The following is an 18,754-nucleotide window of genomic DNA, read 5'->3' as shown; positions in this document are numbered from 1 at the left end:
AGATGCATTTCTTCTTCTATAAAAAAAATGTATATCCCCTTGCAGACTGTAGCTCTTTCAGAATCTGGTGCCTTTTACTGGCTGAATGCAAGCCCTTCACATTATATGTAACCAACCTTGTCTGGCCCCAAGACATAGTCAAAAATCAAAAAGGATAAATCTTTTAACCCTTCATTGCAGATAACCTTATACAAATGACATTCCTCATGATAGACAAACATGTAGACAAACAACACATAACAAAACAATTTAACTTAATTAAAGAACAGGTTCCCATATTAAATTCATGTTGTTTCCTTATTTTAAAACCTTCATTTGTCCAAAGGGGCCCCCTATGTGCCCCTAACAATTCAACTAGGGAGATCATGATTGAGCATTTTGCCAAGTTGTAACCCCTATATTAATTGGCAAATATACAATCAGCACCTGGGCTCCTACTTACTCCTTCCCCAGCACATCATTATACTCTCCAGTTAAAAAAAAACAGCCCAAACATCCTAGAAACAATAATATAGCATTTTCTTAAGTATAAATACTCATTCTCCTGTTTAATAAAATTATAGTCTCTCTATTTTATTGTGCCCACTTGCGATGGTTTCCTTGCCAGGCCACTTGATGTAACAAATGCGAGGCAAGATGGTCTATGCCGGCCCAAACCGGCACAAAAAGTCTCCAACTCTTCTGGAAAACGTAATAAATGAGAGCGTCTATCCATCTTAGCTATCAAACATGCAGGAAAGCCCCAACAATACTGAATAGCTGCACCTCTCAATGACTCCAAAAGTGGGCGCAAGGCCCTGCACCTATCCCGGGTAGCTTTTGTAAGATCAGGAAAGATAGAAATGGGTAACCCCAAAATCATAACTAGGAAATGCCTTTAGCTTTGCTTGAATTGCAGCTTTATCCGAAAAGAAGTGCAGGTTACAAATGATGTCTCTATAGAAATCAGTTGGAGCAGCTGTTGCTTTAGAGACTCTGTATATTCTGTCAAAGCGAAGTGGAGCTGTGGGTGGGAATCCCAAAATCTGAATAAATAGGGTCCTTATGGTAGATTCTAGTTTATCAGGCCCAATAGTCTCAGGGAAACCCCTGACTTTCAGGTTATTTCTCCTCTCTCTATTTTCCACATCCTCTAATTTGTATGATAAGCTGTGATACATTTTTGCTGACTTTCTTCATTTCTAGAAGCTCTCATAACTTTTTCATGTACATCCGATCTATCTTCTGCCTCCTCCACCCTTATCAGGGTATGTGTTGAATCAAAACATAGAGTATCCCCTTTGAAATAACTTTTCATGTCAGCAAACATGGAGGATAAATCATCTTTAGAACGGAGTACATAGTTCTCTAAAGAGCTGGGGGGTAATTGCAGACTCCATCCTTCTCTGCTACCTTAGTAAACCCATTTCCTCCTCTCCTGCTTCCTGCTCTTATGTAAACTCTTGCTCATTGCTGCAGAAGCACACTATGTTCCGTTTAACACCAAAGACTCCCCTTCTGATGCAAAAAATTATCTAATTGTGCCCACTGCAAGATTTTTCTTAGGCTCCTTTCTGCTTTGCTTTGGAACCAATTTTCCCCGCTCAAAAAGAAAGGAGTTTAGGCTGGGCTGTGTGTAGGCTGAACTGTATGCTGGCTGGATTGTATGCAGGCTGAGCTGTATGCTGGCTGGATTGTATGCAGGCTGGGCTGTGTACAGGCTGAGCTGTATGCTGGCTGGATTGTAAGCAGGCTGGCAGGCTACTCACAGTCTTCTGATGCCATTTTCAAGCCACACCCTCTTGCAGTAGTCCTATTTCTAACATAGATCTACTAAGCTACATACAATCCAAGATATAGTGTAAGCATGATAAAGTACAATTGCTAAAATGGTACCGTTTTTACAATTTCACACAAATGTTGTCACTAGCAGGTGTCTCAAAACCCTGATGTGTTTCGCTTCCTCAGGGGATAAGATAATGAGAAGGTAAACTATTTAACATCATTCAAACATAAATAAAATTGTTGTTTTATTTATGTTTGAATGATGTTAAAAAGTTTACCTTATCATTATCTTGGTTTTAGAGTCATCCTTTAAAAGGTGTTGCTTGACATATGTACTTTATATGTAAACTTAAATATGAGAGCCTGTACTTCACACCTAATCTCTTTCAGATTTTTTTAACAAACAAAATTTTTTATTCACTGCAACCAATTTATGTATTGTGATTTTCCCTTGCTATTACTTCTGTCAACAGTATACTGATCGTAACCATCCCGAGGAAGCCTGGGGGCGAAACACGTCACACGTCCTTTCTCTGTTCCACAGCCCTCTAGTCTCAATAAATCTTTTTTTATGTTATCCTTGGGATACCTTGGAGTAGTTATCCCCATATTTCTCTTAATTTCAGCTATCACACTTTTCTCACTATACTGATCTCAATCATGCTTCTTACCCCACTTTTATAACAGGTGATGGTGACCTGCTTAATACCCTCTACACTACCCCTACCTGCCCCAATTACCAGTGGGTGCTTAATACAGTAAAAGTGACACTTATTACATAATGAATAATCTAAAGTGCAGAAATGGAAAAATGAAACACGTAGTTGGTGTTCGTAGTGGTTACAATGAGGCTGGCATTGTAAAGCTAAAAGGAATATGTTAGCATTCTACAACCCCGGTGAAGTAATTATTATTGACTAGGATTACTGGACTGCTTTCCTAGTTTATCGATACTTCTAGACATTCAAATAGAGAGTTGGTGTTACTGGGGAAAAGATCTTGGTGTATTTAAACAACAACAACTTTAACAACAATTTATCAGGTAACTATGTGGCGTGAGGTGTATTCACTATGTGGTGAATTGTTAATCCGATGGATCCACTATTCGTGTGTGGTCGGCTTTTAGGAATCAGTTTAAGCCTTCTAGAAGCAGGATGTACACAATACACAAATTTATCCTAACTACTAAAGCTGCTTTTTAAATATTGTAAAGCAAAGAAGTAAATGTTTACTTGTCCAATGATCCATAGCCTACATGTATATGATAAATCATACAAATGTCCTATTTTTCATCTAACAAAAAATAGTATTTGCAACCCTTGTTTACCAATCTATTCATACTAAAGTATTCTTATCAAAGGAATAGAACCTAATTTTACAATTCCAAAGAAGCAATTGTATAGACAAAAGAGTGACGACAAAAAAAAAAACCTTAGCCTAACACCTATAAACGGTAATCAGCCCTCTTCCTTACGGAAATCATAGAGGGTTAGGACAGTACGTGTTCTGCTTCTTATTGAAAAAGGAACATAATAGAAAATCATGACATTTTACAAATCTTTTATTCACACTAGACAAAGCAAACACAAAGACAGGAGGCCCCCAACTCTTCACAAATGTAAAGTGCTTTTACTCAAGTCAGCTTAAGATCCCAGGCATTTTGAAAGCAAGTGTGGCAGGGCAAATGAGTATGCTTTCAGTTACTTACCATAACCAGCATCATTTTGGGGGTCTCAGCACTGAACTAACCACATCTTCGAAGGAATTTATTTAATGCTGCTAATTTGTGTGAGTATTCATGCGTTCTTGTGTAGAAATGCAAGTCTGTGCTAAAGCCCTACTGTCTGTATTGTAATTGTGCCCTTATATGTAACTAATTGTAAACAAAAATAATATTATTCTGCAATCAGAAGTTTGAGTGACAATGCAGAAGCAAAATTTGTAGACTATTACAGAACAATGTCTACCTTTATTGGCAAGTGTCTGAACAAAGAACTTCATGTTAGGATCACCAAGTATTATTAATGAAAGCTGCATGTTTACAAATACTGAAAATGACCATGAAAAAGACAAGAACATGTAAAGTTTATATGAGATTTTAGAGATTGAGTTACTTTACATAAAACATATAGAGTATCTATGAAACAATTAAGACAATCCTTTTGCTACACTGTGCTTCTCAGGTGAACTAGCACATTTAATCCTGGCATCAGCAGGATGTACCTCAAGCAAGGCTGAAGATGAAAAAATACATCTCTAGCCACGTTCAAAATTAAAAAAAAAAAAAGGCTCAAACTGCACTACCAAGCAAACAGGCCTTTTGAAAAATAAAAACCTACATGCAGGGCAATTATTTTTTCCAGGTTCATCTGAATCCTCAGCCACTAAGATAGATGCTATCAGAAATATGCCTGGGAAATAAACTAAATAGAACACTGGGACAATGTGCAATGACCTGTAAAAATACTGGCACAGCTTCAAAGGAAGCACACAGAGAGACACTGGCTGACCAGAAGAAACAGGCCATGGAAACTGGCATACAACCTGTTCTGTGGCAGAGCTCATTCATCAGCAGGACGGCTTTTGTGAAGTACAAAATGGGTAAAAAAAAAAAAACAGCATAGGTCACCCCAGGCCAAACCAATACAACAATGGTAAAGAGAAAAGGTGCTTACGTCTATAAAACAATAAATGATGTGCTGCATAAAAACTAATCCATCAATTGTTTGTAAAACCCTGTAGACAGGCATTTACCCCCCAAAAAAAGACTGAACGGTGTTAAAAAAACTTAACAGGCCAGGGAAATTTAAAAAAAAAAAGAATATTATCTACATTTTCTTAGCTGCATTTCACTTGTCACTGCATTCAAATTTGTAAAGCAGCCCAGTTCAGAACAGAGTCAGCTTAAAAGATCGCTCACCAGGATCCAAAATAAATTTAATACATAGTTATTTCTAATAAACACCAAATAGATGTTGAATTAAATTTACGTGCCAATCTGCCAAATCAGAATAAAGTAAACAAAAAACAAAATGACAAAAGCCTAATATAAACTATGATTTCAATGTGTGCACAAAAATGCACCAATTACATTGCTAACACTTACATGGTTACATAGTAGGTTAGGTTGAAAAAAGACATAAGTCCATCAAGTTCAACCACTAGTGAAATAACAAGAATAAAACCTGGTAAAACATAGTTGGTCCAGAGGAAGGCAAAAAAAACCCTGGTACAATTTGCTTCAACAGGGGAAAAAGTTCCTTCCTGATTCCATGAGACAATCGGATGTTCCCTGGATCAACTGTATCTTTAAATCCTTAATACCCAGTTATATTCTGTGCTTCTAGAAAAGCATCCAGCTTTTTCTTAAAGCAATCTATAGTAGTTACATCAGTAAATGCAAAATGTAGTAATTTAAATGTAGTAGCTTAACTGTATTCATACAGTGAATCAAACAGATAAATCACAGAATGATTTGTGTGACTCACAACAAAGACACAAGAGGTTAAAAGTACATTCAAAATGAAGGCATCCCTAGGTGTCAACTTGATAGGGGGTATGCCTTGCTTTCTAGACAATAGGTTGTCTGACTAAACGTTGCAACAGATGTAAAGAGGCTCAATTTCTCCCAACGCATTTCGCCTAAGGGGCTTCATCAGGGGATGCGTAGAGAAAGTCAGAGCAACTGTACAATAAAATATAACAAGGTATGTCAATCAAAAAACTGGTCCAGTACAGGATGGCAATACACATATAGGTTAGATATACAGTATGAATACCATCACAAAATCATAGATGTTTGGTTGGGTGAGAGCTAAAGGATGGTACAGCACTTATGTTTGTTGTCAGAATCTGAGTATATAAAATATATCTGGGCGATTGGAACAGACAATCAAAAAATAATAAATAAAAGTGTAAATTGGGTATGTTGACTTGTGTTTAACCATGATATATCACCAAGACATTGATATGGTTTAGAAGTGTTAATTAATGTTCAGCAGTGTTGTAAGCTTAGAAGTGTTTGTGATAATAAAGATAATAAAAAGTCTTGCACTAAGTTTTACATTTCCAATCGAAAACACAACAACTAACATTGGGAGTTCCTCCTTTTTTACATTAGGAACAATCCCCAAGGATCCAACTAAAAACATGTTGGAGGCAACTAATACCTCCAAGAACACAACCAAAAAATCCTTGGATGTTCTACACACACACAACTAGCCTCTCCGTTACCAAGAAAAGGTTCAATGGACCATTATTTTCCCAGGCAGGAGAAAGAGCCGGGGACCTAGACATCACCAATTTGTCATCATACAAACTCACTAACACAGAAGAAGAAACCCTGAAACTTGGCCTATCGTTTTGTCCTCCATATACCACGGGTATGTTTGAAAATATTAAGGATGTACACCTATTCACTAGGAATCCAGCGTTTAAATGCATATATGATAAAACATGTAATCTTGAAACCTCACCGAACCCAAGAGCATTTTTTTTAATATAGCTTGCAGGATTTCAGAATCTTGATGGATATGCTAGAACTCTTAATCGAAAATGAAGCTGTCTCAACAGATATTTTGGAAACCCCTCAGGAACACTACAAGTGTCAGATACAATCTCCTATGGATATCACTTATTTCCCACAGATCTCGCAATTTCCAAACATTCAGCTGTTTGTAGATCTGGTTACTAAGGATATTCTGGATACCACACTGTCATCCTATTCTGGTTCCCTTAACTTCACAACAGACCAAATTCGTGCTGTACAATCGCTGAAGAAAAACACAGACAGTGATAAAACCATCCGACAAGGGAGTCAATGTGGTAGTTTTGAATACACAACATTACAAATCAATCTGTTTAACCATACTAAACAATACAGCTTGGTACCTACCTATCCACAAAAACATAGTGGACAACTACAATTTCATTCACTCCTTTGAGACACTCTTTCCAAGAGCATTATCGATCAAAAAACAAAGGATTATCTCTGGATCCAATGTCCCTTGATAGACACTTTTTACATCTTGCTGAAAATCCACAAGAACCCCACAAACCCTAATGGAAGACCCATTGTCTCCGGAGTCAACTCACTGACCATGAATGCCAGCAAATGAGTTGATTCTTATCTTAGACCTCTAGTCATTCATTTGCCATCATATCTTAAATATACTATTGAGCTGCTGAAACTCACTAACAATTTCTCTGTACCCCCTAACACTTTACTAGTTGTCATTGACATTGAGGCATTCATTATACAGTAGCATTCCTCACAACAAAGGAATCGAGATGGTGAGAATCTGTTAGGAACAAGAAGTCCTACAGAACCATCTACGAACACCTTCATTCTGTCATTACTCAGATTCATCCAAGAAAAAAATTTCTTTACATTTACACGATATATCTTCAAGTTCAAGGAGTGGTCCAAGTGTGCCGCGACCTACGCCAACATCTACTTCGGTGAATGGGAGAGAAGCATCATGGAATCCCTTAATAAATATTATAATATTAGATATTATAAGAGATATTATAAGATATATAGACAATGTATTCATATGGTCAGGCCCTCCAAACACTTTACAGGAATTCTTCATAGAATTACAAACCAATACTTTTAACTTAAAATTCACAATGGAGTACAACACCAAGGTACTACCATTTTTGGACCTTCTACTGTGCATTAATGAGGATAACACCATCTCCACAACCCTATACCATAAAACTACCACTGGCAACACCATACTACACGCTAGCAGCGGTCCTCCCTAACCTCTGAAAAAGAGCATCCCATATAGCCAATATTTAACACTCCTTAGAAACTGCTTGAGTGACAAAGATTTAAGAATTGAAGCCAAGGAACTACAAACGAGACATCTAGCAGGAGCATACCCAAGGAAACTCTTAATGAAATCCTTTCAAAGGCCATATAACAAATCCAGAACTGATCCCCTATTTGGTGACAATACAGAACAACCTAACCCCAAACCACAGGGCATTGCCCTAATCACGAAATTCCCATCAAGAACATGAGACGGTTCACATAATTTGCAGTAGACATTGGCATGTACCTCAATCAGAGCATCAACTTTCTTACTGCCAAACTGCCAAAATGTGATTGGGTAAAAGAATCATTATGCTTTACACTTCCAAATGGGTAAGTACATTGTCCCAATACCTACATAGACTGTACAACACAATTTGTAGTTTACCGTATTATCTGTGAATGCGGATCATTTTATAATGGCAAAACGAAAAGACAGTTCAAGAAAAGGATCTACGATTCTATCATTCTATTTATTCTATCACCTCAGGCATGATCACAACACCTCTCAGCTACCATGTGGGTATGAAACACAACCACAACCCCAAAGTTATCAAATTTTATGCTCTTGAACATGTGTCCCCCAACCCATGTGGTGGAGACACAGACAACAAATTGCTGCATTGTGAAACTAAATGGATTTTTGACCTACAAGCCACCAAAAAACAGGCCTAAACGATTTCATAAGCTTTAAACAATTTCTATTCGCATTTGTTTTAGACCTCTTTCTTACATCCTTTACTTTGGATTCCTGTGACTATTTCTACTATCATTTTATTAACTTATCACTGTCATGAGTGGTCTTCTATTGACTGTCTCTTCCAATTAAGGGTTAATGTAGTATAGAACATATATATATATATATATATATATCTTTTTCATCATTGTCATTTTACTTCATTATGCCAATCACTAATCTGCTATTATGTTTGTCCTGTAACAAAAATACATAACCTCTTTTGCTAATATGCCAATCTAGAATGGCTAATCAATATATGCTCACATTGTGTTATATTGTTGTATCATCAATTCTACCTTTGTTGTATAACTTAAGCGTAATTGCAAGCCTATTTTGTCCTGAGAACATCATTATTGTTTATTGCTCAAATGTTTAATGTCATAGAACATCAAACTGATTTTCAATGTTCTGATCTTATTTACTGTGGTCATTTCATGATACACACACCCACAAACACACCCCTTTCATTCATATACTATCTAACCCATGAGCATTTCCCCACCCAGTCCTTCTGTCCTGGTGCCTCCCCCTCGCGGAGAGCAGGGAACCCATTGTCCTCATGGACCAGTGTTCTCCCCAGCCCCTTTTAGCCGGGTGTACCACCCGGCACTTTTCAGAAACCACCCGGTTGTTTTTAAGGTGGTTACTGAAGAGTTGGGTCAAAATACAGGGGCTGCCACCCACCTAGATTTTCTTTCCACCCGGCTCAAAAAAATTTCTGGGTGGAGCACTGTGGACATTTTGAAGACATCATCCCTGGTGCATTTTCATGCAGCGGGAGGATGGCAGTCCCCTCGCCCTCCGGTCCACTCATTATATGTGGATGATCAGGCAGCTGCTTTTCCATGACTGATGCACGCGCTCTGGACTCATTAGGGCGCCAATTTCTTGCCTTAATATAATGTGAAACTTGTTTTCCAGTCCCCCCAGTGGTTTTTCTTGCTGATCTCGCCTGCTATGTTCCCCTCTTTAAATTTTGATACATACAGCTCATGAGGTAAGCCTTGCTCTCAATATCACTTTGAGCATAGCATCAACTTTTTTGAATGCTGACAGACACCGGTATCCATTTACCTCACCATCAATGTTTAGCATTGCTGTGAAGTTTACCAGTAGTAACCCTAATGGAAGATATATTTTTTCCTCACCAGCCCACATGCTTTCTTTAAACCTACCTTGTGCAATTTCATCTGAACCTACGCAGCAGGGCACCAAGCTTTTCCTTTCTTTGTCCAAGTTGAACAACACAGGCTTTTTTCCACTGTCATACTTAATATTACCTTCTGATAACATTCACAGGTATTTGTGTCCAGAACAATTTTTCCTGAAACCTCTTTGAAGTATAAAATCCCTTATCCAACCCGGGCTGTTGTCTTCTGCATCGAATTGTTGCAGTAGGACCGCTTACCTTTTTCTACCAGCAATTAACGCTACGTTATATGTTATTACAACAATTCAGCAAGTTTAACTTTGACTGTTATCTTTATTATCACAAACACTTTTAAGCTTACAACACTGCTGAACATTATTAACACTTGTAAACCATATCAATGTCTTGGTGATATATCATGGTTAAACACAAGTCAGCATACCCAATTTACACTTTTATTTATTATTTTTTGATTGTCTGTTCCAATCACCCAGATATATTTTATATACTCAGATTCTGACAACAAACATAAGTGCTGTACTATCCTTTAGCTCTCACCCAACCATACATCTATGATTTTGTGATGTTATTCATTCTGTATATCTAAAGCTACGTACACACGTCAGATTTTTATCGCCCGATAATCGGCATCGGCCAATTATCGGGCGAAAATCTGCTGTGTGTACAGTCGGTGTCGTCCATCGTCCGGACGACCGACCTGCCGGATCCACGGACGATGGACGACAGCCGATCCTAATGAAAGGGAAGGGGAGAGTGCGCAGCAGGGTGCCGCTCCGTCGCTCTCCCCCTCCCCTCTCCATAGAGCTTAAACGGTGCTGTATGTACAGCACCGTTCATGCATCGTGCACTCCCTTGTCGTTGGTGACATACCTTGTTATATTTTATTGTAGAGTTGCTCTGACTTTCTCTACGCATCCCCTAATGAAGCCCCTTGGGCGAAACGCGTCGGGAGAAATTATTGAGCCTTTCTACATCTGTTGCAAGGTTTAGTCTGACAACCTATTGTCTAGAAAGCAAGGCATATCCCTATCAAGTTGACATCTAGGGATGCCTTCATTTTGAATGTAGTTTTAACTACTTGTGTCTGTTGTGAGTCATACGTTTATTATTTTTGCCAAAAAAAACCCAGTCTGTTTCTTGTTTCTTTATATTTTGATTATTTAAAGGGGTTGGCAGACCTATCACTATAACTACAGGTTGGGTCATCCTCTCTATTTGTACTTTTTTAGATTCTACATATCCATTCTCTGTCCAATGTGTCCAAACTTTTTGACAGCAGGTAGTGGACGGTACTGCTACTGCTAACTGCCGCCCCCATTGATTCTTTATAGGGCTGCTTCAGACAGAAACTACATGTAGCATCTTCCCAAAGGCAGCAGTTCCCTGGCATAAGGATGCAGTAGCTGCACTGCAACCTCATGGCCACTGTGAACCTAATCATTACTTACTATTACCTGCTGTTTTGAATTTAGACATTCCTTCAGCAGAAAGTACAAGTAATTATAGCTAATCTGTCCAGCTGCTAGTGGCTAAACAAAGAATCTATATACTTAAAATAACACTATTTTGACAGTATGCAGCATCACTATTTATAAAGTCATTGTTACCAATAATTGTCATTGATTGTGTTTTATTGTTCCTATGCAGCAAGTCTATTTGGCTACCCACAGACATTGGAAATTAGTCAAACATAAAAACAATAAACAGCTTCCTTTGGATTAAAGGAATCTTATTGCTGCAGAATGCTCAATAAATATAAACATTGCCACATATTGGGACCCTCGTCTCCTTTTTCATGGTTATTTACCATTAGCCAAATTAACAGGAATACTTGGATTATTTATATGGCACAAACTACAGATGTTGCTGAGCAGTAGATGTTGATGAGCAGATATTATCTGATCACGGAAAATACAGATAACTGCTAGAGAACAGATTCTACAAGTCTGTATATGTAATACAATATTCAGCAACCAGTATGGAAAGCAGGATACAACTGAAGAGTCACATCAAAATTACTTAAAAATAGCAACCCAATATTTGTATGCACAGCACAGTAAACGCACTACAAATGTTTGTCAACCAGAAGGCTTTCACTGCTGTTGTTCAGATGTTCATCTTTCTGATTGTAATTATTTATATTGTGATGTACAAACAAAGAATCTTGGCATTAAAACCCAAAGCATACTATATTTCATAACCTTTTTGGCAGGTTCAGTAGAACATTTCTTCTTAATTGTCCTCAGTAAAAATTCAGGCATGTTATTTTCAATATCCTCTCGTGTTCCCGTCTTGTGTAGGACTGCAGCTAGAAGGGAAATGACCTAAACCAAAAAGGCAAATTTCAATATTAATGCAATAAAAAGGTGTATTGTATTTTTGATCAGCTTCAATGCTATCAACCAGGTTGGGTTCAACTGGGTAGAGGTAATTAGCTATCGAAGAAGCCAACATTAAATATAACTTCCAAACAGTTCTGCCTTCTATTCTGAGCCAGTTTGTTCTCTAAAGAAAGAAATTACTTGGTGACAAACTGTTACTGAAAGGTTAATGGAAAAGAAATGGCAGCCTAGGGCAGCCTTTCCCAAATTTTTTACCTAGATGTAACCCTGAAATAACTTTGATTAACTAGTTTATCGGTAGTTGATAAACTACTGATAAAAATGTTGATATCTACAGTAACATGATAAGCAAGTTGTTTTAAATATTAAAACAACGAATGTTGTGTCCCTCTAACACTCAAGACAAATTATAAAATGCTATTATAATAGTAATAGTTATTTTTGTATAAAAAAATAATTTTAGTAAAATCCTAAAATAAGCAAAAAAAAAACAAAGTGAAGAGAGTAAAAATGTAGAAAAAATTAGTGGTCAGTGTAGAAATTATCCCTTGTATTGGTGGTCAGTGAAGTTGGTAAGTCAAGTTGCCACTGCATCTGCATCAGCAACTCAGAAGGAAGCCTGAGGTCCCATGGAATGTTGGTGGAGAAAGGATGGCCTAGAGAAAAGTTTTTCCCAAACCAAAAAATAGGAGCTCTGCAACCATCACCAATTGTGCAATGTCTTTGGGTAATCCAACAAGTGATCAAAAACAGTGAATTGTATGTGTCTGACTGATGTAAACGTGTATAAAAACCTGCTGAATGGGTGAGAGGAGAGCAAAAGGTAGGAACAGGAGAGGGGATTGTGCTGCCTGGAGAATCTCAACTTTATTTCGGGAAATTGCTGTTTATTACTGTGGGCACCTAAATCACTCAGCAACCTCTATTTTAAAAAATGGCTTCCCTCTGTTCTCTACACCCACCTATTAGTCAACTGGTGGTGGTTTCCTCAAGTGGATTGAATGATGGTAGAATACAGAAGAGTACCTTCTATATGCTTGGTGTACTTGTTAGATCCTGGATAGTGAATTTGTTATGACATAGACATATGCAGTTGGACATTTTGGTTGATTTTACTAAGTGTTAAGTTAGCCAGACCATAGCAAAATCTTAATATATGTGGGGGGAAATTTATAGCATTCACATTGTTGGTTTAAGACTTTACACTACTTTACTTTACAGTATCTTTACAATATTGATTTTTAAAACAAGGATGGAAAAATCTATCAAATGATAACTTAGCACTTGTTAACAATGTATTACTTGTTAACAATATTATGTATACAAGCCATTTTATAGTTATACCACTAAAAGGATCTTTTTATTTCAATCCCCCATGTTTTTGGGACTGCTCAGAAAAACTTATATTTTCACTTAGTTTGAAAGAAAAACACATAAATATATATATCACCTAGCTCCCCTGTAATTATTTTTAGCTGTTTCAGAAGTCTGCAAGTCTGCAAAATATGTTTACTGTAAAGACAAGTATATATTTATCAGTCCTTTTGTAATATATCAGAAAGTATACTGGAGTGGTCCATCTTCAATTATACAGCACAGAAGTGGGTAAAGATTTGTAATAAAGCTTTGCATTGTGGGTTATTGACCTGATGAGCTTTCAAAAATTCTCAAAAATTAATTTTACACCCATCTGAGAATGATTTCCCCCAACCAATGTGTGGATCTTGTAAACAATTACTGGCACCTAATGAGCCGGGCTAAAATAGCAATTCACAAAAAAACATGAACAAAGAACAGTAAAATACCTGTATCGTCTTCCCAAGCCCCATATCATCACCAAGGATGCATCCAGTTGAACGTGTGTAGTGTTCATACAAGAATTGGATACCATCCCTTTGATAGTCACGCAAATACCTATTGATAGTATAAGGTACAAAGACTCCAGTATTTGACAGTGGGAAATTTGAAGAAGGGGCTTCGGGTCTTCTATCTGGAAAATAGGGTTTCTCCAGGTCTTCATCATCAAAAATGGAAGTGTTCCAGGAATTACTGCAGCCACTGGCTTTAGGGAGATGTCTTAGCGGCATTTTCCTTGTTGTCCCATCAATAAATGAGACCACTGCATAGGATATATTATCTTCCTTGCTCAATAGACTTTACAACAGCTTTTTTAAACTCCCCGATATCAGAGTGGTGCCAAACCCTTCTCATAAATGTGCCATACGCCTAGAAAAACACATGAAAGTGAAAAATGTAAATAAGTACCAATATTAATCATAAGGCTTGTTTGTTTCAAATTTATGTACACGTTAAAGAAACATTTTCTGCAGGTGCACCTTAATAAAGGTTCATTTTTTATTTTACATAAAATGGGAATCTGTATTTAAAAAATATTTTTTTTCCATCCAATCAAACATTTGTTGGTCAATATAGAAAGATCAGCTATGCTTATAGTGATAGTTGAATTCTGAAATATTCTGAATTCTGAAAAATATCTTGCAAGTTTTGCATATCCACAACATAAAAGAAAGTATCGGGCTTTGATACATAAAACACATTTTTTTGATGAGGGACTTTTTAGGCATATGACATGTCGTTTGTTCAAAATTTTGTATAAAAATACCTTATTAATTTGCACAAATATTATAAGATCCATCCAACTTAAATGAAGGGTGTATGTCAAAAGATTTACAAATTAAACTATGATAAGCTCAGTGATCATTTGCGATAAAGTTTCACTTATTCAGGATTGGTAGTTCAATACCACCAAAACAGAAGTTGGCTCAACTTGTTTCACAGATAGACTCAACTGCTTCATCAAGAGAGGTGGATATTATATAACAGAGCTGCATGAGTCCAGCAAAGTCAGGTTTCACCAATTACCCCATTAGGATCATTGATAACATTCGCTTTAAGATCTTAGAGGTGTAAAAGATGGTAGAGCCTAGGTTAGGCTCCACCATACTTGATATTATCTTGGACAAAGTGGAGTCCCCCCATTGTATAACCTTACACTGGTGCAGTAGGGCCTGAGTTCCCCTGGTGCAAAACAATGCCTGGCCTCAAATGGCCAAAATGTGTTTACAGTTCCTGGATGATAAGACTGGGAAAGGAGCCAGAATCTGCTCCAGGCTGCAGGAAAAGGGGACAGAGCTCCAGGAAAGCAAGTGGGCAAACAAGACCTAAACTGTGAGTGGAACAGTACTGATATAGTGAATGTATTAGTAGGAGAGGGCACCTAAGTGAGGTAGCCAGAGGCCCAGCCTTGTTTTGTTGTGAAGTGCTGGAGAGTGTACTTGCCTAAAGTACTGACACTTGCCTAAACAAATAAAAACTGCAGTTATTTTAGACTTTTGGCGTCTTCTGCCTCTGATCTGCCCTGTAAGCATCCCGTTACCATGAGCAACCCCTGGTGACCCTCCACTATATATATATATATATATATATATAGATTAGTAAAGATTTACGATTGAACATTTTGGTCAACAAGATCTGATATGTGATTTTTAGCATGATTTAGGCAAGATTGACGGATGATTTTCATTGCTGTAGATGATGTTGGCGATTGTCTTAGATGACAATCTAGCAATTATAGAGGTGTCCTGTGACAATTAGCAATCTTCCATATTAGATCACAAATGGCCAGTGCTATAGTCCCTGCAGTGGGGCACCTCCCACTTACCCTTCCTCTTCCTTCTATACAGAACAGGCTGCCTCTCTCTACCATAATCCTTGCTAAAACTGCCACCCATAATAATTACTAACAATTGCTGCGAGTGGCAATTATTAAACATCTGGGTGGCACAATGGCTCAGAGGTTGGAACTCTTGCCTTTGCAGCTTGCAGGTTTTCCCTGTATTTGCGTGAGTTTCCTCTCGGATTCTAAAAACATGCAGTTAGGTTAATTGACGTCCCCCCAAAATGTGGTAATGGGATATGACTATGGTGAGACATTAGATTGTGAGTCCTTTTGAGTGACAGCTAGTGAAATGACTATGGTCTTTGTAATGTTTAAAAGTAATATGTCAGCGCTATATAAAATACTTTGAAATAATAATAATAATCTGCACAAGACACTTTAGTTGATTCTAATAAACTGAAAACAAAGGTCAATATCATAATCCTGAAGTGTTTGGGGCAACTTAAAATATAATCAGATAGATTATTATTGCAGATAGGGACAAGCTTCTGCAATAATGCGTCTTACCTGCTTGATCAGTCAGAGTTTCTGGCAAAAAACTGAGCTAAAAAACAGAAGATTGTCCAAAATGGAAATCGTGATTTTTGTGCTTAATTGTTTTTTTGCCAAGTCTAATATCTTAAACAATATAAGTGGGAGGAGCAAAAGACAGCTTTTTATGACAGCTTTTTATAAGCTAATACTGATAAAGGTTTTTTTTATGAAAGGTAGTTTATACATAAAACATTAAAACTCAGTATAACATCATAAAGCAAAGAACATAAACAAAAAGTGTGGTGAAGGAATGTGGAGAGAGGATTCTGAATCTCACATACTTTGTTCGTTGGGGGGAAGTGGAAAGAACGAGATGCCTGCTGCCAGCTGTCAAGAGGTTTCCCTTCACCACATACCTTTTTGTAAAGACTCCTTTAGTGTTCTTAACAGACAATTACTTTGTAAATTTAGTCTAATGACCCACCCATTATAATCAATATTGCAACATCCCAAGCTTCAATTTTAATACCCTTTTATCTGGAACAAAAATACAGTGTTCAATTGGGATTGAGAATGTAGACATCCGAACAATTAATTGCTAGTCCGACACTAATCCAAGTCAGAATTAGCATATGGTACTACCCTTTTCATTCTTCAATCTGTCTGATTTAAGAACCAACAACCAGTGTGAGTCTCTGTATGCCCTGAAGAAGCAAATATGCAAAACACTTCGGGAATGAGACAAACATTCACTATACTGAAATTTACACCATTTGATATGTAAACTGGGTCTCATGATATGTGGTAATGAGCCCATGAAGCTTTGTTTTTGTTCTTTGCTTTATGATGTCATACTGAGTTTTAATGTTTTGTGTATAAGCTACCTATAATAGAATGGTTTGTTTTATCAGTATTAGCTTGCCATAAAAACCTGACTTTGCCCCTCCCTCTTTTTTGTTTTAAAAAACTAAGCTACCCATTTCCAGCTACCTTTGCATGTGCCTCAATGAATGAGCTTTAGCAAGCCTTCATGAGAGTTACATCAACCCAGCACAGCCAATCAAGTTGGCTGAGGATCTCCTGGAATAGGAAGAAGAGAAGCAAAATGGTGGCACTCATCCTACTAAATGTCATTATGCAGGCTACTACTTCCATCTTTCCACAAGTACACATATTACTGAAGTCAGAGAAATATCGATATCTGCACATTCAGGCTCATCATGATGGATATGCACACAATTAGTAAGGTCAGTAATTGCAACCTCCATGTTTATCACGTCAGGTTCTTTTTGTAAGCATTCCAGTGATATCTACTTGCCTTGTGTTTCCATTTTTACAGAATCCATACTTCAGCTGTCCTGTGTCACTATGGATATGACAAACACAGTAACCATACGTCTAATACAGCACAGTGTCTTTGTAGAATGTGACGCGATACATACAATTTGATAACAACTGTCCAGTCATTCTATGAACGTTGCAGAAACACAACATGGCTGGCCATGCAAGATACATGGTGTACAAGTGATGGTCTGCTTCTTCTATACATTGTTCTTGTTATTTATAATCCAGAATAGGACAACCCAGCTCCCCTCCTGCAGATACTTCCTGCCCTGCGCACATCGTTATGCTTCCCCGTGCTGCTCCCCTCCCCGCAGACACTAAGGTAAATCTAGCACAAACTTTCATTTTCACATCCCGCACTTCATTTCATGAATAAAACAAACAACGCTCTAACATCCACAAGAAAAAAATCAAAGAACAACTCACGTTTCACAGCCACATGAAGTGCAGGTTTAATTTGCAAAAATAAAACAACGCTGAATAAAATTGTAGGTATACTATCGAAAGTGCGGGCCTGAGATTCAAGTACCGGTAAATGAAGGGTCGCAGTGGGTTGTGTTATATAGTTGTGTGATTCTGCAGCTTGTATAAGTGTGGTGCTTCTTCATTATTAGATGTGATGATAAGTTAAAAAACCAAACTAAAAAAACATACAATTGAACTTTGGTTACCTGGCACCCACGGGTTATCTGGCACTTCCGGATAAGTGTAGTTTCCGGTTAACTGAGGTCAACTCCTTTTTCCTTTTCTATGCCATTCAGCACTAGACTTGAATGGGAAGTCTTGTCCTGATTCACCTCTAGGGCTAAATGGCTGAGAAAAAGAAAACCTTAATTACGCTTGAGCCGTCATCAGGGTTTCCCTTTCCTCAGCCATTCCCAGAGCGGAGCAATCAGCAGAGCTCTGCTATGCTGACAGCTCTACTTTCTTGATAGCTCCTGCAGCCCTGGAAGAGCTGTACCATGTGTTCCTGGATGCAGAACACATGCCACAGCTCCGCCAGGGCTGCAGGAGCATTCAAAAAAGCGGAACGGGTTTTGGATAACTGGGGTTCTACTGTATATATTATAATACATATGTGTAATACATGAAAATATTAAATATATTATGTTAATAATAAAATTCTGTACAATAATATCATGGTCTTGGTGAATTTCTCCAGCAAAGTTTGAGGTAAAATAGAAGTAAATATATTATTATATATGGGAGGACTGATGCAAATGCTGTGTACCAATGGAGGAGTGAGTGATTATGCAGATATTGGTTTTAAAAAAATGTGGTGTGTGGGCAGGGGTTATGATATGTATGGGTGTTCCAAGTGTATAGATTTTAATACTATGTGGAAGAGTGTATTCATTTGGTACTGTGTAAATAGGTGTGTAGTGTCATGATGCTGGGA

General features: G+C 37.7%; 1 protein-coding gene across 3 annotated transcripts in view; it reads right to left on the bottom strand.

Moving 5' to 3' along the window:
* ERCC6L2 (ERCC excision repair 6 like 2) overlaps window positions 1-18,148 on the bottom strand; it is a 113,833-nt gene extending 95,685 nt beyond the window's left edge. Inside the window, exons 1-3 of one of the 3 annotated variants that reach the window (XM_072414984.1) lie at window positions 18,027-18,148; window positions 13,643-14,063; window positions 11,697-11,819 (exon numbers count right to left, since the gene is read on the bottom strand). In XM_072414984.1, coding sequence (XP_072271085.1) covers window positions 11,697-11,819; window positions 13,643-13,924 — 405 coding nt within the window. In that variant the 5' untranslated portion in view covers window positions 13,925-14,063; window positions 18,027-18,148. Of the gene's footprint in view, window positions 1-11,696; window positions 11,820-13,642; window positions 14,064-17,329; window positions 17,621-17,781; window positions 17,800-18,026 lie in introns of those variants that run through there. The other 2 variants (XM_072414985.1, XM_072414983.1) reach the window with 2 other exon arrangements.
* Between the last annotated feature and the right edge of the window lie 606 nt (window positions 18,149-18,754).

This window comes from Pyxicephalus adspersus, chromosome 6 (genome assembly GCF_032062135.1).
Source record: "Pyxicephalus adspersus chromosome 6, UCB_Pads_2.0, whole genome shotgun sequence".
NCBI lineage: Eukaryota > Metazoa > Chordata > Amphibia > Anura > Pyxicephalidae > Pyxicephalus > Pyxicephalus adspersus.
This window is presented reverse-complemented; position numbering and strand designations above follow the sequence as displayed.